The sequence below is a fragment of the Oreochromis aureus genome, linkage group 10, assembly GCF_013358895.1.
Source record: "Oreochromis aureus strain Israel breed Guangdong linkage group 10, ZZ_aureus, whole genome shotgun sequence".
Taxonomy (NCBI): domain Eukaryota; kingdom Metazoa; phylum Chordata; class Actinopteri; order Cichliformes; family Cichlidae; genus Oreochromis; species Oreochromis aureus.
The window spans coordinates 25648893-25676803 of NC_052951.1; the positions used below are offsets into that span (position 1 = coordinate 25648893).

The 27911-nt window shown below is 39.1% G+C and overlaps 1 protein-coding gene across 2 annotated transcripts; it reads left to right on the forward strand.

Annotated features, from left to right (window-relative positions):
* Positions 1-79: 79 nt before the first annotated feature.
* On the forward strand, positions 80-27895 carry ttc3 (tetratricopeptide repeat domain 3). Of its 2 annotated transcripts, XM_039618383.1 has the most exons (47): positions 80-180; positions 2275-2345; positions 2441-2477; positions 4914-5070; positions 5159-5240; positions 5336-5389; positions 5691-5823; positions 5993-6078; positions 7497-7591; positions 8096-8158; positions 10127-10181; positions 10877-11066; positions 11169-11193; positions 11272-11332; positions 12048-12072; positions 12920-12980; positions 13146-13233; positions 13309-13461; positions 14264-14344; positions 14570-14679; positions 14776-14902; positions 14979-15101; positions 15194-15295; positions 15405-15497; positions 15586-15650; positions 16434-16564; positions 16688-16691; positions 16785-17008; positions 17129-17404; positions 17485-17528; positions 19587-19643; positions 19734-19813; positions 19894-20049; positions 20146-20743; positions 20852-20920; positions 21372-21515; positions 21615-21754; positions 21861-21929; positions 22017-22113; positions 22334-22437; positions 23094-23178; positions 23688-23801; positions 24257-24474; positions 24593-24707; positions 25664-25795; positions 26140-26232; positions 27223-27895. In XM_039618383.1, the coding sequence occupies exons 2-47, from the start codon at positions 2286-2288 to the stop codon at positions 27331-27333; spliced, it is 5187 nt and encodes a 1728-aa protein (XP_039474317.1). In that variant the 5' UTR covers positions 80-180; positions 2275-2285; the 3' UTR covers positions 27334-27895. The 2 variants fall into 2 exon arrangements, with proteins under 2 accessions (XP_039474317.1, XP_031594089.2); XM_031738229.2 differs by having other exon boundaries at positions 16688-17008.
* The last annotated feature ends 16 nt before the right edge of the window (positions 27896-27911 follow it).

The following is a 27911-nucleotide window of genomic DNA, read 5'->3' on the forward strand; positions in this document are numbered from 1 at the left end:
AAAAAACAAACAAACCCTGAAATAATAAAAATGTTTATTGCAGGAAATTTACGCAATTCATTCACGGGATCCGCCTACTTTGACGCATGCGTGTGTTAACCGCGCCTTCATTTCCGTACACTAGCATGAACTGGAGCAACGAGGGTTACTGTGAAGCATCCATACAGCAGTTATCATAAGGTACGTGTTTGACTTTCTGCTGTTTGTTATTTGTCCGTATTATTTGATTTCGCCCCCAGTAAAAAACAACACTCAGCTACACTACGAGGCTTGCTGAGGCTGATGCTGTGAGGCGTCGCGCTAAGACAAAGTAGGAGAAAAAGTGTAAAAACGTTGTTGAACAGTCCTTAATGTTTGCCACGTCGTTAGAAAGTGTGTGTAAGCTAAAGCTAAGGTTGCTTATCTTTACTGCATTGTGTTATATTTCCGCTTCCAGCCGTTTAGCATGGCTCTGTAAGCCACTACGTAGGGTTAGCTCATAGGCTAAAGTGCTAACATTGTTATTGGGGCAAATTCCTGTGAGATTAGGTTTCAGCTAGTAGGACAGTCCTCCATCTTTTTTCTTTCAGGTCGGGGGGCCATGAGCTTCAAGCACCTCTAGTAATATCTCAGACTGTATCCAGGGTTGCCTGCATGTATATTGGGCATCACCTCATGATTTTCAGGTGTCTTACATGCCCGCTCCCTACGTAATGGCCTTGCTATGATGGAAGACTAGTTCACCACACCCGGTCACTGGATGTTGGGGAAACTGCAGTTTGGTGCTCAGTATGTTCCCAAGTTGTGTAAAAAATTAAGCCTTGAGAGAAGAAGGAACTGCATGAGGAGGTCTGGGCGTATCTGGGCTGGTTCTGCTGGATAACACTGTCAATTGTATGTGTGGGTGTGGTGTTTAAAACCTTATTGAGCAAACAAATGACAAACTCAGCCAGGGATGGCGGTAGAGACAGTACAATATTGTCAAAAAGTCTTGAGCCACCGCTCATTCCTTTATATTTTGCAGGTAACCAGACTTTTTATTTTTAAAGTTGTCTTGAGCAGTAGTTTTCCAGGTTTTTCTTTGGATTATTTTTTCACTCGTGTTCAGTCCAGTATTTTTTGTTGTTGTTTGTTTGCTAAATCATAGAACACTGCCCTATGAATCATTAAAGCATAAAGAAAAAAGACCTAGGGACGAAGCAGTGTTATGTCTACATGTAACTGACAACTAACAGGCAAAAGTTGCATCTTAAATCAAATTTTTTACAACACTTTTCAATTTTTATATTCCAAACTGTGGACATTATTTAACAATTGCGGTGAAATTTGTATCTCATTGTGTATACAAATTTGGAACGTTACATCATGGCTTCAATCTATCTTCAGATTTTAACTAATCAATGCTAGAGATTTTTTTTTTTTTTTGTCTGTCCCAAATTACAGGTTCTGATTGATTTTTGAGATGACCATTCTTCAAAAAAGTATTTGATATATGTCCAGTCTTTGGACCATAAAGTTTGGACAATTTAGAAATTGTCAAGCAGAAAGCCAATGATGATTGAAGATGGAATAACCCCATCTGAATCTATGTCAAACACAGTTTGATAGGCACAAAATAATACTTTTTTGCAGCAAAAAGGTGATTCCCAAAGAGCTGTTATCTGAAAACTAGATGTATCACTGTATAATGTGCAGTGTGTCCTTGAAAAGATTTGAGAAAACTTAACTAGTGGAATAAGAAGTGGCAAGCCTAAAAAAATGTCTATAGCGGATGAAGAATATCTGAAAGTCGTGTCCTGGAAAACATCTGATTGGCAATGGTTTTATTTTTCAGTATGACAGTGATCCCAAACACACTGCCAGTGCGGTAAAAATATACCTGGATAGAAAACCACAAAGTGAAACACTATCAGTCTGCCAGTTTGGATTCCCCAGAGCCCGAACCATATTGACACAGTGTGGGATTATCTTAACAGAGAAGGAACAAAAAGCATGACATTCAGTGAGATTGCAGGTTATGGTGTGATAGATTTTTTTTAGAGCTTTTTTTCACATCATATCTAAACAGTTTGAAAATGCAATTGCAGAGAGGTGGAGCCAAGCATCAATAAATTGAACTAGATTTTCTCTTCTATGGTCAGTTGTGTTGTAGTTTCACTGTAATATAGACAGAAGCTTCTGCTTGTTGATTTGCATTCACTGAAATAAATTCAAATCATCAGGAGACATTCATTTACATCTTTTAACCATGTACTGTAAAATTGGCTTTGGTAATTGATGTGAATGTTTTTGCAGAGCTGAACAAAATGTCAGATTCCGACTCTGATTCTGACAATGGTGTCTTGGGCAGCACCAGAGTACCTTTGGTGAGTTAAAAATCTTTTAATAAAATGATTTACTTACTTTATTTGTCTTTCCTTTATGTCACTGATTAACATTTTTCCTCCGTTTGGTCACTCAGAAAATGGAAGATACGGTCATCACCTTTCGTCCATCAGGTAAGAAGCTGCCCAAACAGTTATGAGGAATTAACCCTATAATACTAATGTTGAGTGATTTATTTTTTTCACCCTCATGATTTTCATTGTTTTTTTCTTTTTGTGACAATGTACATGGGGAAATAAGAGTACTTTAATTTGCCATGTATTGTTGTAATTTAATATACTTTTATGGGAAGTGTGTTTTATCAAGTAAATTATACATGACGTTAGTGGTAATGTTTCAGAACTGCAAATTGGTGTTCTAGAGTTAATGTTACATACTGGGTCATCATAATAATCGGATAATAACTGTGTTCTTTCATGTCATATACAATCAGTAATTTAACACATTTAATGTTGAGCAACCCTTTTGAATGACACCTTATAAAATAAATCAAATGTATAATATCATTGCTAATGAATAAGCAATGATATTATACATGATATTATACATACATACTTATATTTTTTTAGACTCACTTACATATTGCTTTGATCTTAGAGCAAGGGTTACATCTTTGGTCTGCAGCTGCACAGAGCCTCTTTGGGCGTTAAAAAGGTGCTGTTTACTAAAGAGAGACTATGTTAGTTTTTTCACTGAAAAGAATGAATACAGGTGATTTTACACTGACCCTTACTGATATGCATTTGTAGGAGTCTCCCTTTGATGACTGCGGAATAAAGCAAATTCATCCAACCTGACCACCTCAGTTTTTCATAGAAAGATTTGGAGGCCTATAGAAACAATGTTTTCTCAGATAGAGGAGTGATGTGATATACCCTGAAATGATATACCCTGATGCAGCTGTTACAGTTTGCACCCGTTTATTTATCTAGGATAAGATAGGAGATGCTATCAGGACAGCTGTCTAACTGATGCGGGTGGATGACTCAAACTGAGGGCGAGATGCCAAAACTTTGCGTCATGTAGCGCCCCATTGAGTCCTCGCTCTGCATGTTTAAAGCACTGTTGGTCTTGTAGTCTTCAATTCTGATACTATTTCACTATAAAAGCCTTCCGGCCCAGATGTTCACCATGTAAAAGCTTTTAATTTGAGGAAGCAGTAGGAGGAAATGTAGTAGTAGGTCTATTTTGCCTCTACACCACCACAGTGGATTTTAAATCAATCGCGATTGAAGTGCAGATTAGAATTAATTTTTTAGGAGCTACGGTTTTCATTTTTTGTTTTGTAGTACACAGACCTCAATTGTCAGAGGTTCAAAAGTCCTTTGATTTTTTTTTAACCATTTCCATGGCCAGGTGAAGCTCGTTCCTCCATTGTTTCATGTCAGACTAAGTAGAAAAAAGACAGTAGAAACCAGGATGAGCCTGGACCAAAATGATGGGAAAATTAGAGAGTACGCAAAAGAAGAGAAACACCTCTTGATCTGAACATTATGGACACAGTGTTATGTTATGACCACGTATGTTATGACTGCCAATGGAAATAAGTCACTAGTGTGTGTGATGATGTGACTACTGATAGAAGTAGCATTACAGGGCTGTACTCTTAGGTCAGATTCAGAGAAATGCTGTAAAAATGATTGGAAGCGCTTCACAGTCCAAATGGGTAATGACCCAGAACATACTGCAAAAGCAACCCATGAGTCTCTCAAGGAAAAGAAATTGGATATTCTTTACTGGCCAAGTTAGTCACCTGATCTCAGCTCAACAGAGGAGCTTTTCAGTTTCCGAAGCCACAGAGAGCCAGAAAACAATCACCAGCTCAGTGAAGGTGTTTTATAGACCTCAGGCAGTCACAGACTGCAAAGGAATTTCACAGAAGTACTGAAAACAACACATATTAAAATGAAAGTTTGTTCAAGTAATTTTGAGCCTGTGATAATCAAAATGACTGCAATACTTTTGTGACCCCCCCCCCCTGAAATAAAGGTGAAAGTCTGCACTTCAGTCACATCACGATTGCTTGATCCACAGCGATGGTGCTCAGAGGCAAAATGACAAAAATCGAGTTTTTGTCCAAAGATTTATTGATATGACTGTATAAAGCAGTGTCTCCAGTACAGATGTAACAATGAGAATGATAAGGGAAGCTTAAATCATATATATTTTGTTACATGTACTTTTCTGAGTTCTTTGTTTTTTCTCACTACTTTTGTAGCGTGAGTCTTAGTGATGATGCTATTAAAAGGCTAAAGTAAAGCGATGTTTTCTCATATTGCACAACATGTTTCATAAGACAAGTGGGTGATTTTATGAAAAGTGCAAACTTGTGAAATGTGGATTATTTGGTTACAAACTCCTCTTATATGCATTAGTTGTGACTGGATTTAACAGCCAAGTAATTGTTTTTATTGAGTTTAGTTGTTCAAAAATAGTAATAATCACCAAAAACATTTTTTTAATGTTTTATTTTCCTTTTTTAAAACGAACAGATAGAATAATGATCCTATAATGTGCCATCTTTGTTTTCTCCATGTTTTTGTTTCCAGAGGACATTTTTAACCGATGGTATGATATCCCTGTTGACATCAAAAGAGAAGCAGTGCAGAGGATGAAAATTTGTTCCTTCTGGCTTCCCACTCTGCTGCAGCGTGATGAGTGCGTTACTGTTCACTGGGCTATTGAAATAGGTCTAATCAGCGCAAAGTAAGCACAGTTATAATTACCTGGAGTTAATACCGCTTCATCATCAGTGTTTAAACTGTTAATAGAATGTGTAATGGTCTCTTTTCAGTGAAAACAACGATATAAATCTAAAGCACATAAGAAGAATAGAAATAGTAGAAACGATCTTCAGGGCCTTGGAGAGAGGATTTGTAAGTTAAATGTGTCAGTCAGACACAGAGATAAGATTGTAAGTCTGTAAGTCTCATTTTCTTTCTAACAGCTGCTTGTTTGTTCTCTCTCCCAGGTAAAAAGGAATGAGTCAAAACATATTGTTCTACTTAGCAACAGGCTTAACTTGGTAAGTTTCGAAAAAATTATTGTAATTATTGATATTGGAAGTTTGTCGGGTGATTTTAAAAATAAATATATGAAACAGCTCCAAAAAGTGACCAGTTTTTCATTTGGTTTCTGACATGTGAATGTCAAAAGTCAGAGTTATTCACCGAAAATGTATTTTTGGTAGCAGGTTTCACCTGATTACTTGACACTGTGCACGTGCAGTGTATTTTCTGTTATTTTGTCCAAAATGGGTAAAAATATAATGCAGTTATACAAATAGTGCTTATGAACGATGGTGTGTTGACTTTGTTTGAAACCAGCGCAGTGCAGAGGTCTTGGATGATGCGTTTCGCTGGTTGCTGCGAACAGGAGAACCTGATATACAAAAGCGAATGACTGAGCTCAACTCCGGACACACCTGCTTCACAGCTCTCCACTTCATCTTCACAGAGTGTAAGACACAGTATCTACTTTTGAGTGCTCAGCTCTAGTAATTCCTGTGGCTATCTTTATGTGTTGAGTCTGTGATAGTTACAGTTTTTTTTTTTTCCTTTTCTAAATGGTGAACTCGTTTGTTGATAATTTTCTTTGACTTAAAAGCTGATACTTGTCTTTTGTTCAGATGCCAGGCTTATTCAGGACATGGGTAGCAGCCCAGATAGGAGGATGAACGAGTTGATGGCTCGACCGTTGGACTTTCATGTTGAGGTAAGAGCCACCACACTGTTTCTCATAGTCTTGTTTTCCACTGGTGCCTGCTCAGCTCGACTGGACTCGCTTTTTAGGGTTTTCCATTAAGTGGTAGTACTTGGTACCAGGTACTTTTTGAGTACCTTTTTGCGCCGAGGTTCCAAGGAAGATGGCTCAATCTGGAAATGTGATGTCAACAGACTGCAAGCCACTGACTGGGCAATCAATAACGTAACTAAATGAGTCATCAGAGCTTTTGAAACCCGGCCACGAGAGACATGGATAAAAAAACAACACAAACTGACCGGTATTTATACCATCGATTCGACATCCTCCATTGCTACTTGTATCTCATACAGATGACGTCATGGGATTTTCGGTTGCGTTGCTATAATGACCAAGAACGAGTAGAGGTTTTACGTACTTTATCATTAGTACCTGTTTAGGTACTAATGATAAAGAGGCTTCTGATACTTTGACAGTGTTTACCAGGAGAGGTGACAGGTTTGGAATATCAAGGATATTTTTTTGCAAACCAACAAAAGGAGAACCAGAGAGCACAATGGGCAAAATGACTTGAAACCCAGATTAAAACCTATTGATGGTCAGACTATAAATTCCCAGGTCATGGTCACTTCTACCCTCTCTCCCTGCCCCACTTCTTTTGGGCCTGTTTAGCTGCTGCTACTGAGGAGATTTCTGACGTTGTTAAATTTTTACAGTCATCAGTGAGTCACTGTTTAAAAAATTAGTGGGAGTAGTAATAGTTTAACAGGGTTTCTAACTCCACCTTTATGGTGTTTTGAAAAGTATCAGAGTGCTTCACAGTTTGAATAAAAGCTACACATTAAAGATAAGTATCCATGTTCGAACATGGACATAAAGGCACATAATTATTCCAAGTTTATAAATTTAAACACAATGAATGTTGATCATATTGACGCATAGCAAGTAAAACATCAAAATATTTTGATTGGATACAATAATAAAAAAAGCTTAAAAATAAACTGAAAGTGAATTAAAGCTAATCTGAAACTGAAACTTGGTTAACATAGAAATATTGAAAACCACTATCTGGATATTCATTACCTCTGACTGGGATTTTAACTTTTGTCAAGCTAACGGTCAGCTAACAGAAATAAAGCCTGGTTATATCGAACTTATTTCATACAGCACACCAATGTGCTGCATGCATGCCCTGACGTGACCTTGCTCAGCCACAAGTCCTGCTTCATAGTAGAGCCAGCAGGCAGTCTACTTGCTGTAACATGCTTGAAAACAACCTCAGACGCTCAATAACTTTAAAGTGCTTCCTCAGTAGATTTAATGCTGTTTTTTTTTTGTTTTTTTTTTTAATTTTTAATTTTTAATTTTTCCTTCCTGTGTTTGAATGCATTTCTCTACCGCCAGTGGAAATAAATATATTCCTCCCCCAGAAAAGTGAAGAGATGAAGAAGAAAGGAAATGAGCACTTTGAGAAACAACAATATGAAGAAGCGGTGAAGTATTATTCTAAAGCCATCGAATATTAGTAAGTAATACTTCTCTGACATTGAATTTCAGTGCCATGCCTTTACCTTATGACAACTGTGATACACTGCAGCATCATCATAATGAGATGGATAAGGTGTTGGTCACATATGCCAAGAGACTGTTCAGTGACCCCCGGCAACCCCCGGTTTCTAGGGAAAAATGTATATTCGCCTTGACTGGTTGGTGAATGGTTACTGGTTACTGGTTGCTGGCTGTTGACACAAATTTTTATCTTGTGACCTCCAGTTACCACTGTCCAACCAGTTTGGGAATGCACTTTTTTTCCCCACCCTAGCAACCACTGGTTGCCAGGGTGTTGTTGGCCGGCTTCTAAGCCCATGTGACTGTAGCTGTACATTTCTTAATACAGCCTAAATATGTTGTTTGTCTCTGAGTGTATTTAATCCATGGAAATATGTCAAAAAACACGTTCTACATATCTGTCCACTAATAAGTAAAGTTGTGCCTTTTGTAGTTGAAATGAATTTATTTCTCTTCCCAGCCCTGACAATCATAAACTTTATGGAAACCGAGCCCTATCCTTTATCAGGTGTAAGAAATATCTGTAAGTACCACTCATTCTGGAACACTTACCACTGTTTTGTTTGATAAAGAGCAGAAAATGCAATGCTTAATAAATTTATTATACCATCACCCAATGTAAGGTTGTAAATTTTAACTCACAGCTGCCCTAAATTAACAGCATTGGTAATTTTTATATTTCTGTAGTAGTTAATCAACAAGTGTGCGCAGTCTCATTAGTCAAAATCTTATTATTAATGCTAAAACATAATGTTTTTTCATCTTTTTTTTTTTTTTAATTTTCTGTTTAACAAAAAAAGCTGAGAAAATATTAAAACACATCTTTTGTACTTTTTTCTTAATTGTTCACTTACATCCCTGAACAGAAAAATAGTTTTAGTGGTTGAATGTTTTGCTTGATTAATTTCTGACTTCTCAGAGATATCCAGTGCTCAAATTTGGTTATAAAAATATGAATTTGGTTCATTTCTAATATATTTGGTTCTTTTATTTTTATGGCAAGTGGCCTAATAGGTTTGTTAAGCACTGTATGTTTCCTGTTGATCTTTGTGTCTTTGTGTACTTTCTAGCCTACCTGGCACCCTATTCTCTGAACCTCATTAGTGGCTATCATAGATATAAACACATAAATGTCTGGTTTAGATCGGGCCTCTGTTAAGCTATCTGCCATAACAGTGATATAGTTTTAAGTGATATCAAACTGTAATTTTAGGATAGAATGATTTAGCAATGCCTCAAATGTTTCACCACTTGAGGTAGAACCAGGCTGTGATAGCAGCTGAGGAGGAGATGCGAGCAGCTGATGATGTAAGACCAAAGTAAACAAATGACTGGGCTGAGCATTGCTGGAGCATTGGCTGGTGTCATCGTTCCACATGACAGGAAACGGTTTATGCAGCCACAACATCCTAGGTAGACAATGTTCATCAGTTTCAATTCTCTTATGTGACGCTACTGTGCAGGCTTCAGAGAAGTTACAAGGTAAAGTTAATTTAATTGTTGTTGTTAAGGTAGTAAACGCTTTAAATGAAAATGTCCTGTGGAAACACAACCTAGGTTGCTTCGGTGTTTATATTTGAGTTGTGCTCAAAGTTGCTACTATTGTTTCTTGTACACAATTTGAATTAGGGTGTGTCATCAGAGACATTAGCTCACTGAAAAAGAATAGAAAATGCCTTTCAGTGCTTCTTCATTAATAAATATTGTTTCCTTCTGGGTGCAGTAATGGATCAAAATGCTGTTCAGAGTTTTTCCCCTATGTTGTCATAAATATAATTACAAATTTCTTTGAAATATTATCTTATGATTGTGAGGCTGTATCGCCAACCCCTAGTGTCTCATAGCTATGGAATAAAGTGAATTTAAAACCAAATATGTCAACACAGTGCTGTTATCCTATTGATATAATTAATCTGTGCTTGATCTAAAGTCAATATTTAACTGAAACTGGCCTTTTTTAAAAGCTGTTAGGCTGCCAAATGTTTTAATACCAACTTTCTTTGTGTAGGACGTCACTTTTGTCTTCAACCAAGACAGAAGTGACCTAAACTTTCAATTTATTCTCAGCAAATAAAAAAAACAGACATGTACTAAAAGCTTTGCCATCTAGTTCAAATACACGAGGACATTATTACCCTTATCTGATACTGCAAAAAGCAAGTGTTGGAAGCACTTACGCATAACAACCACACGCAGAAACTCATCCGTCAGATTTGTTAAAACAAGTTGTTTCATGTAAAACCAACGTTACTGGAGCTTTAACCTCTCCACATTTGATCCTCTTCTCTGTGTTCGTCGGAAGAAGTTGAAGTTGTGCCCGAAACTTACTGAAAACAACTTATCATAAATGCTTTCACTTTGCACCTGTGATTGTCGTAAAACTATGTCACACCCATTCTGAGGTGTGTTTTACTGCTGACTGTTTTTGTGAACAGAGCAAGTCACAAGCTCGTGGATCTTTCGATCCAAACTTCTTATTTTTTCTTTTCAGAAAAGCGGTCGGCGATGGAAAATGTGCCACTTTGATTAAACCCGTGTGGGCAAAGGTATTTGTCTCTTTTATAATCTTTGTAATGTTCTGAGTTGATCGTGGGGATTGGTGTGGATGGTAGTAAAATAAATTTCTGCTCCACTGTTGCTTTCATTTCTGCTGAGTTTCTGTTATCAGGGTAGACTCAAGTCTGTGTCACAACAGATTTTGATGACTTTTCCTTGGATTAGTTTTGTTTTTGCAATTTGCACTGTGACCAGATGCCTTTAGTAGCCATCAACAAGCGCATAGCATAATCCTGACTGGGTATTTGACCACCTCTCTTGGTAAGAGGTGGTCTTAAGCTTCCATTCCCAGAAGCTTAATGTTAGCCTGCTTTATCCATTCCAAAACCAGTTTTGATGTGTGTTTGGGAACATTGTCCTGCTGGAACACCCAGCTGTGTCCAAGTTTCAAACATCTAGCTGCTAATTTGAGGTGAAGTGGAAGAATTTGGAAGTAGTCATCCGGCTTCATTATTCCATCCACTTTGTGCAATGTACCAGCAAAACAGCCCCAGAGCATTATGCTGCCACCACCATGCTTGTAACTTTGTGTTTAGCTTTAGTGTACAGTACGGTATCTGAACAGCAAATGGAAAGAAACATAGAAAATGTTTATTTAGCTGGTTCACACTGATCATTATTATGTGAACTGTGTGAGCAAACGGCTGCTGTGAATGAGGAAATCATCTTTCTTGTTTTTGTGCAGGGTCACTACCGTTACTGTGAGGCCTTGTTCTCCTTGGGACACTATGAAATGGCAATCAAAGCAAACAAGTTGGCCCAGATGCTCTGTAAAGATGACCACGAGGGAGTCAAAGATCTGGAAACACAGTTATACAAATACACAACACCACATCCAATGCCACATCCAGGCCCACCTCGAGGATATGTCTCAGGTAAACTTAAAAACCCTGTCTTCTTAAAGTGGCTAATGGTAAAGGGTTATTTCTTTTTTTGTTTTGTTGTTGATTGTTTTGATTTCTGTGCTCTGATTTCAGCTGGACCACTAGAGCAAGGTCAAAGGTATGTATGTGCTTTGTGCACTTGGTAATAACCACTAGTAAAATTCTTATTTCATGCGCTTTTATTTTTTCTTTGCAGTTTAAGACTCGGCCTCGTGACACCATCACATAAGAGTCATCCAGCTGCCACGTCCCCAAAGGTTTGTAACGCATCATTTGCAGTTGTCAGTAAAGCAGAATAATAAATTCGTTTGATAGGTAAGAATAAGATTTTTAAGTATTTTTGTCGAAATATTAAGTGAATGAAATCTTTAATAGAGTGGTTTAATTGATAAATGATTAATAGTAATTCTGATAATCCAGTTTTCAGTCAAAAATGCTAAACAAAACCTTAATTCAGGTTCTTTTTTCTGTATTTTGTAATCATAAAGCTTTAGTTTTAGGTCTGTTGGTCAAAGATAAAAGGGGAAATGTCAAATTATTAATATTTTAATAAGAAGAGCTTATATGTGAAAGAAAAGAGGAAGTGGCAAGAAAGAAAATGAGTAACAGTCATATTTGTAATGTTTTTGTTTTTCTTTGAATTAAGTTTTTGTTTTAAGCATTTATATTTAAGTTTTTGTTTTGTCTTGCAGTTCGTTATTTTAGTGTTCTGTTTATTTCTTTTTTTTCATTCTAGCATTGATTATTAAGTCCTTTTATTCATATTTTTAATTGTTTATGTATTTATTACTATGGTCTCATGATCTTCAGCTATAGATATTCTTTGGTATCTATTTAAATTTTAATTGTGGTGGTTTTAAAAGAACATTCAGATGATGAAAATTTGCAGCTTTAGTTTTGTCACATTTTAAAAATATGACTCATGTTTTGTTGCTTAATTTTAGAGTTGATATTTTATTTGTGTGTGGACAGGTAGTAAACATGGACAAGCAGACAAGTAAGTGTGTTTTCATCCTTTTGGGTTTTATCTTTCATCACATAGTTGCACTTTCCAGTATCTAAAGTTACCCCTTTGAGGCTCTGAGGCTTATTTTGAAGTTTATTGTTAAATTGCCACATGACATGAATGTATACGATGTCCATGAAGTGATGCAAATTGAGGCTAATTTGCAGTTGCTGTGAATTCGGATATTATTTATTTTTTAAATTTTTTTTCCAAATCAGTGAAACCCATCAGCTGTGATTCTGACATATTCTGTTGATTAACTCCTGACAGCACTCACAATCAGAAATTGAGGCCTTTTTGATGGTGTTCGAGGGCAACTGGCTCAACTTGGCTTTAAAAAAAAAAAACCTGGAGAAAAGTGAAGAAAGTTACAGGACCTTTTGGTCACTTTTATAAATGTTTTGATATCTGGAATATAGTTATCTCTTCTTGTCTTGGTGGCTGTTACTCAGCTGCTCAAACATAACTGCATTCACATGAGTAATATCGAGGTGAAACTTTGCTTCCTCTTAGGAGGATCAGAAATCGGATTTGGCTTTACTTGAGTAACAATTGAATATATTCCTTATTTAACGTAAACTGGGCCTTGCTGCAGCCACTCAGTCCATATTCTGGCTGAAACAAACTGCTTGACTCCATTTCTGTCCCTGTCAGTTTAAAGCAGTCTGAGGCACAGAGCTCTGGGGATCACAGAGATTACTTGTATATACACGGATGTCCTTAGTTAGAATTTTGTGTATGTTTTAATATGAACTTTGTAAGAGTGTGTGCGTATAAGACAGGAAATGAGGAAAAAGCAGAAAAGGTCCACTTTTAAACTCTGATATTCTCTCCCAAGGAAAAACTGAAAGGACTGCACAGAAGAACAGCAACAGTAAAGACCTTAAACCACCTAAAAGGTTGGTGAAAACACTGCTATTAATAACCCATAAAAACTATGTCTCTGCTTTTCCACCACAAACTTTGGCTCCATTGGACAGTACTGTCAAACACAGAAAAACAACTTCAGCAGGGGAAATGTTTAAGCTTAATTTAAAACTGACTAAAACTTTTGTGTTCTGTAGCGAGCCGCTTTCGAAGAGTGAAAAGGGAGAGTCCAGCGCCACAGCAAAGAAGAAATCAAAGAACAAAACCAGTCATCCTGGGAAACAGGTATGTTTCTCACATTTAGCACTGCTGCAAAGTCATCAGCAGTACCATTACATAAAGTGGCTGTCCTCTGTTCAGAGCCAGGTAGTGGTTGACGGTAAAGCCGACAGATTGAAAGAGTTCAGATCTTTGGTGGAAGATGCTCACACTGCAATGGCTGACCTCCGTACCCGCAACGCAGAGCAGGCCTTCAGCAGGGCGCTGACCTTACTGGAAACTGTAACACCCAAGGTAATATTAGTTCTTAATGTGGCTAAACGTATGAATTCCCAATGAACTCCAAATACAAAAAAATGTGTCAGTACTTTTAGTTTGTCTGCAGATTTGCAGTGTTGTGTACAAATTTTTGTCTTTTCCACATCTCTCACACTACACTGATCCTTTCTAGATGTGATGACATAACACTGAAACGAAACTTAACTGGATTATTTGGCTTTATTTACATAGCACTCTTCATACGCACATACAGACCAAAGTCCGTCAAAGTGCAAGATTTAAAAAAAGAAAAAAGAATCGCCGTAAATAAAATCTTGCAGAAAACTTTGAGAAATATTTTTGTCTTTGTAAAAGTCAGAAAAATTGTAAGATCTGGCCTAAGATGTAAGATGTAAATTGAGGATGATAAATAACGTTTTTTATTTTATTTTTTAATTTAAAATTGGGATCCAAAATAAGAAGTTTCTATTTGAAATTAGGTCGAGCTTCTCAGATCTTGATCCAGTGAGTTTTTCACTGTGGTCAATTGCTGATTTAGAGCAGGGAGCCTATTCTTGCGAGTCACTTCCTTCCTCTTCTACCATGCTTCCTCTCACTTTTCATTATACACTATTTAAGAAGGGGAAAAAAAAAACCCAGTAGAAACCTGTGAGATTATTAAACTCTTCTTGTGAGGGAAAAAAACTAAGTTTCTGCTCCCCTAAGCTGTACGAACAATTACTTTCGAAGCCCTAAGTAAAGGTTTTAATGTTAATCCTTTTAGATGATTTACACTTTCAGCAGAATGATTAATTTCCTTTCTTCTTCTTCTTCTCAGGAACTTGGACTTTCAAAAATAGATGAGCTGTTGTTACTGTTTGGCCATGCGTCAGCTCTGATACAGATCGGCCGGCCGGAGGTAAGCTTTAAGCAAAAGTGGTCAATTTTTTTTATTTTTTTATTTTTTTTTTGGCAGAAGCACTGGGGACTACAGCTAAGTCAGCGTACATCCTTGTTGTAAAAAGAAGTTCTGTTATATATTTTTAAAAAAAAAGCAGTTAAGGCAGGAAATTTTTCAGTAGCGAAGTGGAACAAGGTGAACTTTGTTGCATTCACTTTATATGTGATTGTTGTTCGTATGTAGGAACTGACAGAAGCAGAAAAACTGCTGGAGAAGATCAAATCCTATGACGAGAGGACGTTTCAGTGTCTAGTTTACTACGCCGTTGGCAAGCTGTATCTCAGAGAGAACAGGTACGCAAATAACATCAGTTAACAGCAGTTTTGTCATAGATTTTGACTTTTGCATTTTCAAACTGTACAATGTGTGGATTCTTCTGCTTCTGACAGGTTTGCAGTAGCTCTGGAGCAGTTTTTAGATTCCCTGCAGATGGTCAAGAATCAAATAACACCTGGTAAACTCACCTGGCCTTTAACAAAAGAGATTGTCAAAGAAACAGAGCCAGACTATTTCAAGGTGAGTCTCAGGTGTTTTATATTTTAACAAATGTGTGATGTGAATCAAGCATTGCTCATGTTTTCTTTCTTTTTAGGAAATTCTGGAAAATGCTATAGAGTTGTGCAAGTTTCCTCCCCTACCTGATGCCATTTGTCGCCTTGACAAATGTCTTTGCCCAGTGAAAGCTGAAATCTACTTTACTGACCCAGATTTTAAAGTAAACAGCATCCAGTCAATTTTTCACAGTTTAAAAAAAAAAAGGAAAGAAAGAAAAGATAGAAACCATAATGTTTTTTCTACTTTATGAAGGGCTTTATTCGTATATGCTGCTGTGAGGACTGCACAGTTGAATATCACGTCACATGTTGGAAGACCCTGAAAGCGTCAGCCTTCTCAGAAAAGAGCGAAAAGGTAATTTTAGACCTTGTTACATCATCCTTCTGTGTATTCTGTTGCTTTCTTGTTATCATGAAGCTACAATTTCCAGCTGTGAACAGACCGACTTGTTTTTGTGTTGCAGGATTTGCTGCAAGAAGCTTGTTTGACTCCAGACTGCATCGGTCAGATCTGTAGTATAACAATCTTTTGTCCGACGGGCGTGGTGAAGTGTAAGGTGAGAGGTGAAAGGTCTTTGAGGGGTGGAGTAGAAACTCTGGTCATGAGTCACAGAGTTGTTGACTTGAGTTATTTTGTCTTTTCAGTTTGAAGCTGCAATCCCCAAACCACAGACTGTGAAGAAGCCAAAGGTGAATCAGAAATGTACAAGGTGAGGCTGAAGTTACACACAGTTCATCCTGGATGTTTGTTACTGGAAACTTTAAGAAAAAATTAACAACTATGTAGCTGCTAGCTAATAATTACCAGCTAGAGGTTCTGGTTATTTCGCACTCTTGCTTATACTTTAGTATCAGCAGCTGTTTTGGCTGTAGTAGGGACCTGGTTTACTGAAAATAACTCCCTCTTGAATTTATAAAGTGACAGTGTGTCCGTCTCACACCTGCAAGCAGCTGACTCATCTGCATGTGTGTACAGGCAGTTCACTTAAAGCCAAGCTCAAAGATTTCCCTGACCAGTAAGGCCTTTTAAACACTCTAATTGCAATGACTGCCAAAGATGCTCGTTCAGTTGAAGAAGCCACACACGTCTCTAATGTTTTCTGACATGCTTAAAACTTGCGTCACAGTATCTGCAGAGCTCTTCTATTTCAAACGGCTCAGCTACAAAGTGTGAGCGACAGCCAATGATGGAGAGAGGGCAGTGTAGGAGTTAGGTGTGTATATTAAAAATCGTGGACAAGTTCGAGTCTCAGTGAACACTGGCCACTACCAGTATTTTTATTATTTTGTGTTTAACGCCCGGCCTGATGTTCACACGCACAATGAAATTCGAGTGAATGCATCAGGGACTACTCAGAGCTGATTCTCTTTCCTAGAATACTTCAACAAGCAGACTGGAGAACCTGGGGATCGAACCATGACCTTAGTTTTATGATTCACATTCACGTGCAGCTGCTTTCTGAAAATCTGTACTTTTTCTTGCTGTTTTTCAGTCTGAAGAAGTTAAAATCAAAGGAGGAGCACAAGCTAAGGAGGAAGCAGCATAAAGTGTCTTTTCAGGATAAGGAGGATAAGCAGATTCTGCAACAGCAGCAAGACTCGGCAGCTCCGAGTCAGCAGAAAGGTGCCTCCTGTAGCTTTGTTAAAACTTTGTTAAAAAGGTTTCCTTTAGTTAGAATGTAACATTTTGACTTTTCTCAACCCCAACACTTGTTGATTCACCTTTTGTCTGTTTCCCTTGTTTCAGTCTGGTTAGTGTACAGAGATCGGGTTCTTCTGCAGATCAACCAGAACGTGGAGCTTCTGAGGGGGGATAATGGCCTCCATATTTCTGTTCTCTTCAGCAGTCTGAAACCCTGGTTAGAGCTGGACTTTGCTAGGGGGAACCAGCTAGCTGGAAGGATGCTGAACTGGCAGCAGGAGCAGCTAGAGACTTTAGGACAAGTTGTTGAGCTGCTGCTGGAGAGGAAGAACCGGGTTTGGGCTCGTGTATTTATCCAGGAGCTCAGTCGATGTGTGAACATAAATCCCAAACTCAGCAATTGGGCGCACCGGCTCAATGATGGAGGTTGGTGTTTTTCCGACTTAATCTGATACTCTGAAATACGTGTCAGAAGAGTTTCTGTTGCATTACAAGTGGCTGTTTTAAGTATTCATACTGTTAAATGGATTACTGTTTCTGCTGCAGGTCTGAATGCTGCCCAGAGCTTCATTGAACGCTACGCAGGACGCTTGGAGCAACTGGACTTGTCTCTTCTGCTAAAATTTGGACCTTTGCAGGATATGATTATAGAGAAGTTGGGCACGAGCCCGGAGTTATTTTCGAGCATTGGCTTAACTGTGACTGAATACCTTAAACAGGCCCCGCCACATGACATGAGACTCTTTATCTGGACTATGGACGAGCATAGGGATGAGTATGTCTCCTGCCACACTATTCTGGATGAATATTTTGATATGTTGGGTACGTATTTTGAGCTCGACTAACTTTTGATCGGAAGAGCCTTCATTTTACTTCATGATTTTATTTTGTTTGTTTTTCAGATGGGCATTGTTCGGTCTTAAAAAAGTCAGATGAAAGTCAAAATGTAAGGTTTTTGGAAATCTAAAATATATTTGACTATAGCTCTATAAACTTAAAGGATTAGTTTGACGTTTTCAGAAATACACTGGTGGTGGGGAAAGCACTAAAACGATATTTTTAGGGCGTTTTTGCATTGATGATTTCTGATTTGGGTTATTATTCAATATCATAGCAGGGGTGGAGCAATTACCCAAATCCATGCTTTGTTTCATTTAAGAAAAAAATCTCTTCACATCATAACTGGGTCACACAGCAGAATAACACATTGCTGTATTCTACTTACACGTTTTTACCTCAAAGATCTTTAAAGTGGACGTATTAGGCTTATTTCTAGCTCCAGAATTTTAATCTTGTGCTTCATTAAAGAAGCTTTACATGATGCACACTTCAGTTTTGTTTATAATGCACCAAAGCACAACAACATTTACCTTAAGATGCTTCATATAATATAGGTAAAGACTCTACGATAAGAGAGAAAACCCCAAAGGTCAGATGACCCACTGTGAACAAGCACTTGGTGAGAGTGGGAAGGAAAAACTCCCTTTTAGAAGGAAGAAACTTCTGGCACTACCAGGCTCAGGGAGGGGAAAACATTTGCCATGACCAGTTGGAGTCAAGGGGAGGGTAAATGGGACAAGAGACCTGTTCTTCCTCTGCCTGAAACAATACATTTGAGCTCCTCCCCTTTGAACCAGACTTAATCTGATTGGCTACCCCTCCCAACTGAAGGTTTAAACAGCAGAGAGGACTCCTGTAGCCTGTGTGTGTGTGTGTGTGTGTGTGTGTGTGAGCGAGTGAGAGAGACCGACGTTTACTCAGTGCTATCACCATAGATGATTTAGAGTAGTTACAGGGTTTACTGTAGTTGTGGATTCTCAAAATTAGCACACAAGGACTTTTCGCCACAAGCCTCATCTACCCATTCATGCACACATGACCGTAAATCCCGGACTACAGAGCGCACCTGATTAAAAGCCGCATGCTCTAATTGTAGAAAAAAGATCAATTTTGTACTTGTACAGGCCGCACCGGATTTTAAGCCGTATGCGTTTCACTTGTAATATGAGATATTTACACAGAAATATTACACGTGAGGATTTAATCCGTAAGGTAACATAAACATGGTAACATAAACAAAAATACATACTGCAAATGCTTTTTTTCCTCGAACAGCGCCTGTAACACGGCTGCCTTTAAGTATACTTACGTATCGGTAACACACAAATTACGTTGCTTATGGTTTTTTTACAGAACAGTGCACAAACAACATTACAACGTCTCTTAACAACTGGTAAAAATATATACCGTATATATACTACTTATTAATTTTATCGGTCTACTGTTACCAGGCAAAATGTTTTTGGCCGGGTGGAAAAAAAAATTTGCATTAGCCGCACGTCACTATAAGCCGCAGCGTTCACAGTGTGGGGAAAAAGTAGCGGCTTATGACCCGAAAACTACGGTAATATAAACTTTTTCTTTTCTAAACCTTTGAGTACTTTCTAACTATCTCACACACTCAATTGGAGGCACAGGGTGAGTAATGACTGCCACAATGTGCCTTTTGTCCCATCTCTCTTCCCTCCTTTTGTACATGGCAGATGGCCGCCCCTCCCTGAGCCTGATTCTGCCAGAGGTTTCTTCCTATTAAAAGGGAGTTTTTCCTTCCCTCTGTTGCCAACTGGTTTCTCATAGGGTGTCGTCTGATTTTTGGGGTTTATTGTGGGGTCTTTATCTTACAATATATAGTGTCATGAGGCGCCTGTTGATGACATTCGGTTTTGAATATATAAAACTGAATTGAATCGGGGGCAATTTTGTAGTAGTATAATGTAGTATTTACCTGGTCAGAGGTAAATGCTGCTTTTAAAGAGGTAAATAAAGCACTTTATTGAAAGTATTTCCTGAAACCTTCAACTTGGTTTGTCCACACAAATAATTTCCTCAAATGTCAAACTAATTCTTTTAAAGTGAACTAATTTTTCTCAATAACAAAACATGGAGTAGACAACACTAAACTGGAGTTTTAGTTTTATGCTCATCAGACTTGTTCTTCTTTCAGAATTCTCCTATCAAAGCTAAGAGTCGAGGCCGGAAAAAGAAACAGAAAGAGCCAAAGGTCAGAGGTTGCCATATTAGTTGTTTCATGTAAGAGCAATTAATTTATGCAGCGTCACACTAAAATGTTTCTTCCTCGTTTTCCTCTCAGGGTGTTATTGTTTTGTCTGGGATGAGAGGTGTTAATCCAAGGGATGAGTGGGACCAGGAGTTTTTTGAAGATGATTCTTTGTAAGTTCCCTTGCCTTCATTGACATGCAGATGCAGTTTTAGCTGAAACTTGTTGGTAACATCAAGCTTTCTGTCTACAGATCATTCCTTGACACGCTCGATTCGTTCACTGTGCCGAGCCACCTTCGAGACCAAGTGGCGGAATTCGAGGATCAGTATGACAGCAGGAGACACAGAAGTCACTATAAACAAATTTTGGACAACAACCCTGACTCAACAAAAGAGAGTTTGTATGAGTAAGTGGAAACACATTAAAGAGGTTACGCTTACACTTTCCTATGTGAGCATATGTAAGTGCAAGTTATATTTGGACTGTCTCTCTCCCCCTGCAGCTACTTTGCTCAGATCTTGGACGAGCATGGCCCCTTGGTAGCTGAAGACCCTCTGCTGGTGGGTGAACTTGAAAATTTCCCTTCTGAAGCTAAGCAAAAGATTGAAGCAGCTGGGGGATTCGAGCCGTTCCTCCTGAACTCCCTTCGCTTCATAAAGATCGGGAGGTGTATTGGCCTGGCGAAGCATGCCGTGTCCCTGCAGCAGACTGAACGTGGAGCCAGCCTGGACGATCTCGACGAAATAGTTGATCTGGACAATAACTCTGAATCTCCTTTTTTGTATACAGGCGATGAAACTAGTTTCACAAGCTATATGCATGACTATTCATCTGCACAGACTGAAGGCTATCCAGTGCTCCCAAATCCTTATCCATCTAGTTTTCAGCCCCTATACCAGACAGAGATTGGGTCCTACTTTGCTTGGAGTAACGGTGATGATCACGAGCCAGACACTAACTTTTTACCCAATGGCTACGAGGAGCTGTATCTTGATCCATCTGAGTTTAACCCTGGAGTTTGGGAAACTAATGCAACTTTAGGGACGTCGGTGACAACCAATGAGATCTTTTTGAGCCATGCAAGCCATGCAGCAGTGCAGGTCAACACCAACACCTCATTTGTTTCTTTTAGTTAACTAAATGGAATATGTACATAAATGCACAATGTTATGTGTCTGTCTGAAATGCTGTGTTTGCTGTGGCCTCAGACGTGCCAGGAGGCCATGAGGAGTGTAGCGGTGAATACGGAGCTTCATGAGGGCTTTGAGAAATCCCAGGTCAGTCACAGATTTTCCCATAAAAGGGAAGCCTCCAGCAATGTGATTCATAGCAAGTATTTTGTAAGTGGAGTTTTATTTACTGAAGCTTAGAATATTCAGTAACACTTTATAATATGGCCTGCGACTAAGAGCGTAAATCCCCTGTAATTAAATGTAATTTTGAGGTATATTTATAAATAATAATATACAAATATTTAAAGGTAAGTACACTAGAAAACAAGACAGTTGTTACAGAAAACAAAGAAATAATTATACTGTGAGTAAATTTAATTAGCAGTAGTAGTAGTCTTATCTACTGCGCAAATTATAAGTGCCTCCATTCCAGTCTCCCACTGAGAGAGACTATAAGTCGCTGTACTTGCATGGATTCAATGTAAAATATGAAGATTTACTAGCGTTGCTTCAGTATTTACAGTAAGTTGTCGTTTACTGTTCACATTTTCTCCAGGGTGACATCAACAAGCAGGAGAAGAGCAACAGGTCGCTGGAGCAGCAGATCAAGAAAATGACAAATAACAAAGTAAACGTAGGCGAGAGAGAAGACGTCATTTTACTACAGGAGGAAGTGCAGAAGATCACAGCCAATATTCAAGTAATGCAGTTTTAATTTCAATACATTTGACATTTATAAATGTGATTAGCTGAAACTTATCATGTCTGTATTTTAATTAATATTTTCTTTCTCGTCAAGGTCACCAATAAGGAGCTGACGCTGTTCCAGCAGAAGCTAGAGGAGGAGGTGAAGAAGGACCAGAAGGAGAAGAAAGCCAATCAGGAAGCACTGAGGTCTCTAAAGCAGGAGATAGAAGAGCTGTTGGAGCAACAAGGGAGGTAAGACTTTAAATCTTATCTTAAATCATTGTTTCTTTGTCGTGGCTGCCCTTACATTAATCTCTAAATTTCTTCAATTTTGTGGTCTTTTTATTTTTATTTGTAGACTTGCCCAAAGCATCCAGGAGAAGAAAACCAGCTATGAAGCCAAGCTGAATGATTTCTTAGAGCTGAGGTAAGACAGGACAGTGACACTTAAATTGAAAGTTTCTTTTTCTTTTTTCTTTTTTTAAGATTCTCTCTCACCTTTTTTTTCCTCCAGTAATCAGTTAGCAGCTGAAAAGATGAGTCTGGAGGATGAGATCAAACGATGTAAAGCCTTGATTAGCTCGGCCACCAGGAGGTCTCACACAGCTCAGGTATTGCCTATACTTTGATATCTCTTATTTCTGACTAGATATGTTGATGTTTTTCGAGTCCTTCACAGCTCCATGTTTCCACTGCTTTAGTAACAAGAAATCTTTATTTTAATATCATGTTATTTATCGCTGGTAGAGGTTTTTTGGGCGTGTTGTTGACTCAAAAACTGACTTGAAATAATGACCCATCTTTTAACCCAGCCTTGTGTTGCTTCACCAGCTGTCGCTAATCGAGAGCAGTCGCGATCAGAGCTTGCATGGCCTCTACAAAGAGCTGGCAGACGCCAAGGCTTTGCTGAACAAACTGGATGAAGCGCTACACAGGTAAGAGCAGGAAAGAGTACATGTCACCCTAGTCATTTAAGAAACTGAACTAATGTCTCACAACAGCCTGAGTTTGCTTCAAAACGTTGAAATGCTTTTGCTTTTTTTAAAGTACCAAAAGTAATCTGTAGCAAGACGGTCGGTAAAATCTGCTCAAACAGTGCATGTAATTAAGTAAAGTAACAAAAGGACTATACTATATTGTGTTTAAAGATAAAGTGTTTGCAAAAATAAATTAAGTCTGCAGCACTCCTTAAATAATAAAGTTTACCTCTTTATTTTTTGCACGCACCAGATGAAAATTACTTTTTAAAATTTCTTTATGAAGCTTTTAGCAGCAGTGATGTGAGTTAAAAAGGATGGGAAATTGTTCCTGTTCAAACTAAATGGATTTTCTTTAAAGCACTGGAGTGAGGTAGGGTTATGTCTGGTGCCATAAGACCAGACTGCATGCCAGCCTGGTATGCACTCCTTCTACACCGTCCTTTTACTGAGCCAGTGGAGAGTGGTTGGCTCTGCCTCAGTGAGCTGAATCTTATTAAGGTCTTGGTGCTTTGGGAATGTGAATATTCCCAGTGGCCGGTGTTGATGTTGGAATGGACCGGACATAGCTCAGATGTTTTCAGGCTTATGTGTGATATCTGACTTCTTTGCAGATTCCCAAATCAAGACCTGGAAGCAGCAAGAAACAGCTGCAGAGACAAGATCAAAGAAGTGGAAAAGAGAATCTCCACTGCCGAGGTACAAGAACCCTTCAGATCACATTAACAATGGATTCAGACGTATGTTTGTGGCGCAGGTGTAAGATCGACTCGATAAAGATTTTGCATATAGCTGCTACAAATCCTCCACTGCGATATCAAACTCAGGCCTCATACAGTCATTTAAAAAAAAAAAAAAATGTCTCCGTCAAATGTTTAGCTGTCATTGTTTGACATTGCTTGAGAGGTCTTCAGTCCTGCCCATCACCTCTATGGGTGGACTGAATTAAACGCAGCAGCTTATATTTTACCTGTGTGGAGAGATCACTGTTACCATAATGACATCCCACACCTTATGACGCTCTCCAGAACAGCCTGATAAAATAAAACCACGCACAGTCAGTCTGCCTTTAAAATATACATAATCTGATATCATTTGACCGTCTGCGTGTTTATGAGAGGCTCTGCATGGATTTAAATGTGCACGTGGAGATGATTTATAAAGCTTTCAAAGCCTGTTGTGACATTTTGTCTGCACGTGGTCCACAGCGGCAGTACCAGGATCAGATGGATCAGGTGAAGACCGGCAGGCGAGTCACTGAGCTGCATCCGGTCAACAGCCATCCTGAACCTGCAGCTGCTCCAGTAAAACCAGTACAAAAAGTTAGTTTACTCACAGCACTCAAAGCTTTCTCTCTAGGATATAAAAAAAAAAATTACACACTCAGCTGAGCTTTATGTCAATAACTTGGGCTGATCACATGAGCAGCTTTGCAGCAGTTGCTTTGGTGTTTCGACCAAGTAGCTCATAAAAAAGGCCACAATTATTAGTTAACATCAGTTGTGTAATCAATGACTCAAGCACACATGCATACATATGCACATATATATTTATTTATATTTTTATGTTCATTTATTCTTCATTTATTATAAATTCTCTTTAGCTTTTGTGCATCAAATAGAAGTCAAAAATAGTTTGCTTCCTTTTACTTCATATTTATTACACGTTCAGCTAACAGTCAGATGGTGAACTGGATAAAGGACCGAACGTCCTGATCAGGATCTCTCTGTTAGCACACTTGTAAAACTCTTCCTGCTCTTCTGTGTGAATGTTGCAGCTCTCTGCAGCAGCCAAAGAGTTTACTCTTCAGTCTTCAGCTCAGGCCTCACGCGGCACTCCTCCACCCATCCACCACTCTGCTCCCCTTGCGGCTGAGGCACCGGCCCCGCCCTCTCAGCACAAACATCCAATCAGGACAGCGGAGCCTCCGCAGCACAACACAGTGTTCGGCAAAGCCATGGAGACGCTGTCCACCATGTTCCCTGACTATACAAGGTAACACTGAAGCAGCTGTTTAAAAAGAAAAGTGTCATCCTCCTGCTGCAGACTCACATTTAGACCATAGTGTTCAAACCCACATAATAAAATGTATTAACTGTGTTTGTTTGCTCAGGTCGGAGTTGATGAGGTTTGTTCAGGAGCTGCGTACATCCAGCGGTGGAAGTTTTAGCAGCATGACTTTACAGGATGTAGTCGGAGGAGTGACCCAGCTGATCCTGGACCATCAGGTAGACACATTCTTAAAGTGGTTTTAAGGGTTTGCGGTGAGGTTCCTGGTGAAACAGACTTGGTGGAAGCTCAAATGGGGAGATGGTGCTAATACTGGGTTCAGACTACACCATATCTGTTTAATTATGGACTGATCTGAGTGTTGTCTAAACCGATGGTATATTTGGACCATCGTGATGCCCTGATAGAAAGGCTAGCATCTCAGAATTGTTGGTCTGTTCTGACCGATGTAAGCATAACAGCTTCTGGCAAATGAAGGAACACAACACAAGAGGAGAGCTGGATAATAGTATAATTTCAGTTATTTTTGGTTACCTAATCGAGTGTGATGCATCAGGAATGAGAATTACCACCTCCAACTCTGAGGTCATGGTTCTTAGCCAGAAGAGGGTGGCCCACTCACTCCACGTCAGGGATGAGTTAAGGCATCTCAGAGTGTTTGTTCACAAGTGAGGGGGTTATTGCCATTAGTGAAGCAACACAATAAAGACAGAGATGAGTTTGAAAGCAAAACTGCTGAGCTACGTTCTTACCATCACCTTTGATCACGAGCTCTGATCAAGAAATGAAATTGCTGATAGAAGCAGCTGAAACGGGCTTCTCTGAAGCTTCTCTCAACATCCAAAGGATCAAGTTAGGGTGGTTTGGTATCTGACTAGGCCTCCTCTTCAGTGAGGTGTACTGAGCATGTCCTACCGGGAGGAGGCCCTGAGCCACACCCAAGACTTATTTTATTGGTTAAGCCACTTAAGCAGAAAAGCATAAAACTGGACTTGCCTACAGAAGTAAAATCATCAGGAGCTGTTACACCATTGGTCTCTATTTAAAACTAACCAGTTAAGAAGCATATTGCAGTCTACTTTATCACACAGGTCCTGTCTCAGGTGACGGATACCAGGATTTGTGGAGACTTTGAGTATTTTCTTAACTATTTGACTTCATTTCTTCCTCTCAGGAGAGGCTTAACTCAGCTAGATCCAGCGTTCTGGGTCGTGGGAGTCCAGCTCAGTGTGCTACCCCTCCGTTGATAAACCCAGCACCGGTGTGGCAGCCAATCGGACAACAGAGAGTCAGAAGTTCCAACGCTGTGAGTCCAGAAATCATCATTTAGTACTGGTGTTCAAGTTTGACTCAAAGCTGCACATTTCCATCATTTCACTGTTAGTGTTGTTTTCCTGCTGTTGACTTGCAGAGCTGTTATAAGCCTTGATCAGAGTTGTAACTCATTTCTAGTGACCAGTAAATCTTCAAATTTACTTTGAAAAAATCGATTCCTTTGAGCAAACCTCAAACAAAAGGAGTGCATTTACTGAGAACTAGTTTCATTTGTGAATTAATACACTTTTGCCTGCCGGCAGCCTGGTATGTGCAGCATTGGTAGGGTTGGGTGAGCGCTGTTTAGCAGGGCCTGACTGTGCGTGTCGATTGCAGCTGAACATGGAGGATCCCTGCATCATCTGTCATGACGAAATGAGCCCGGACGACACCTGCGTGCTGGAGTGCAGACACAGCTTCCACAATGAGGTGAGCAGCAATACCAGAGACTCACGGCAAACGGTCTAAGGTGTGGAACAAGCAAGGTGCAAAATATGGCAGCAGATAAATAGTTGAGTTTTGCTTGCAGAGATTTGTAACACAGCATTAGTTTGGCAGCCACAACAGGAGCTATTTTCCTTAGTGTTTAGAAAAAGGTAAGGTGCCTCAGTGCTTCCTTTATTGCCTCCTTTAGCAGAGGACACACAGCTGGCTACAGCACGTCAAACCCAAAGGTTAACTATGAGCATAATGCATCTTCTTATCAAGTTATTTCCTTGTTTTAAAAGATTATTTACATATAAAAATCTGTTAAAGTGAATTTTAAGGTTTGTCATTAGTTAGTCTGCATTAGTTAAATCCTTTGCAGTAGTGCCAATTTTGGGGTTATCATCAATTAAGCCTGAATAGAGGCAGGGTTACAAGCTGGATAAGCAACATGTCATTTCTCTTTATGGTCTGTTTATTCCTGTTTATTTAAAATCCAGACGTTGGTAATTAACTAATATTTTCACTCATGTGGCCTATGAAAGTTGTTGTAGTCCATCTTCAGGACATTCTCAACAACATCTGAAGTATTGAGGAGTCTTGTGTCTGAGTGGAGAAGCACTGTGCTTCTTTTCCTAGCCCTGAGGAATTTTCCTCCACATCATTTTTCAGTGAGGTCAAGGAAAAGAAGGCAACTAGAGGAGGGTGTAACCATGTTCTGCACAGGCGCTGGGATATTAACCCGCAAAGAAAGAGGGCTGCTGCTAAATCATGCAAACTGCATGAGTTTTACTTCACCTATTGGTTGTAATGTTGTGGCCGCACAGTGTAATACGACCTAAGCTTGGTTTTGTTTTGTTTTATTTATAAAAAGGCCTAGGAAACGGAAGGAAGCGTTAACACCACACACTGGATGCTTTTCACTAAAAATCCAGTCAGATGTGGTGTCTGCTCTAGTTTCAGGCTTTAAAGCGCTGTGTTGTCTGTGTTCAGTGCATCAGGTCGTGGCTGAAGGAGCAGAGCACCTGTCCAACCTGCAGGACTCACGCCCTGCTGCCAGAAGATTTCCCCATGCTGACTGGCCGCAGACGCCCAGCTCCATGAAGTCTTAACATCGCTTCCACTCACTGCTCATGTGTACGCTTTTATCTTTTTGCTTTTCTTATTGCATCAAAATCTAAAAAGGCTTTTGACTTTTTTTTTTTTTTTTTTTTAAATGAAAGGTTTCATGTAATTGAAAGAAATAACTGTTCTGTGTTGGTGCTCGGGGTTATTTTATGGTGGCTAAATTTGCCATAAAATAAGGGTTATTTTAGATTTGTGGACAGCTGCTGAGACTCCTGCAGCTGGCGAATGAGCGGCTGCAGAAGTCCCAGTAAATCCACAATGTGCCGCTTTCAGACTTGATGAAACAAGTCTTCATCTGTGAGCTTCAGAGCAGCTACTAGGGTGAATGGGGTTTTTTTTTGTTTGTTTTGTTTGTTTTTTTTAAACCTATTTATTTTTATCTTCATGCTAAGCTGTGCTAACCAACTGCTGGTTATGTCTTTCTTATGTGACTTCTGGAAATAAAAGAGGAAAGTGTTGGTTTGGAGTCAGAGATGCTCTGACTTCAGAGGTGAAGCATTAGCTGTACTGAAAAAAAATATTAAAGTTATAAAACCCACTTGTATTCTGACTGA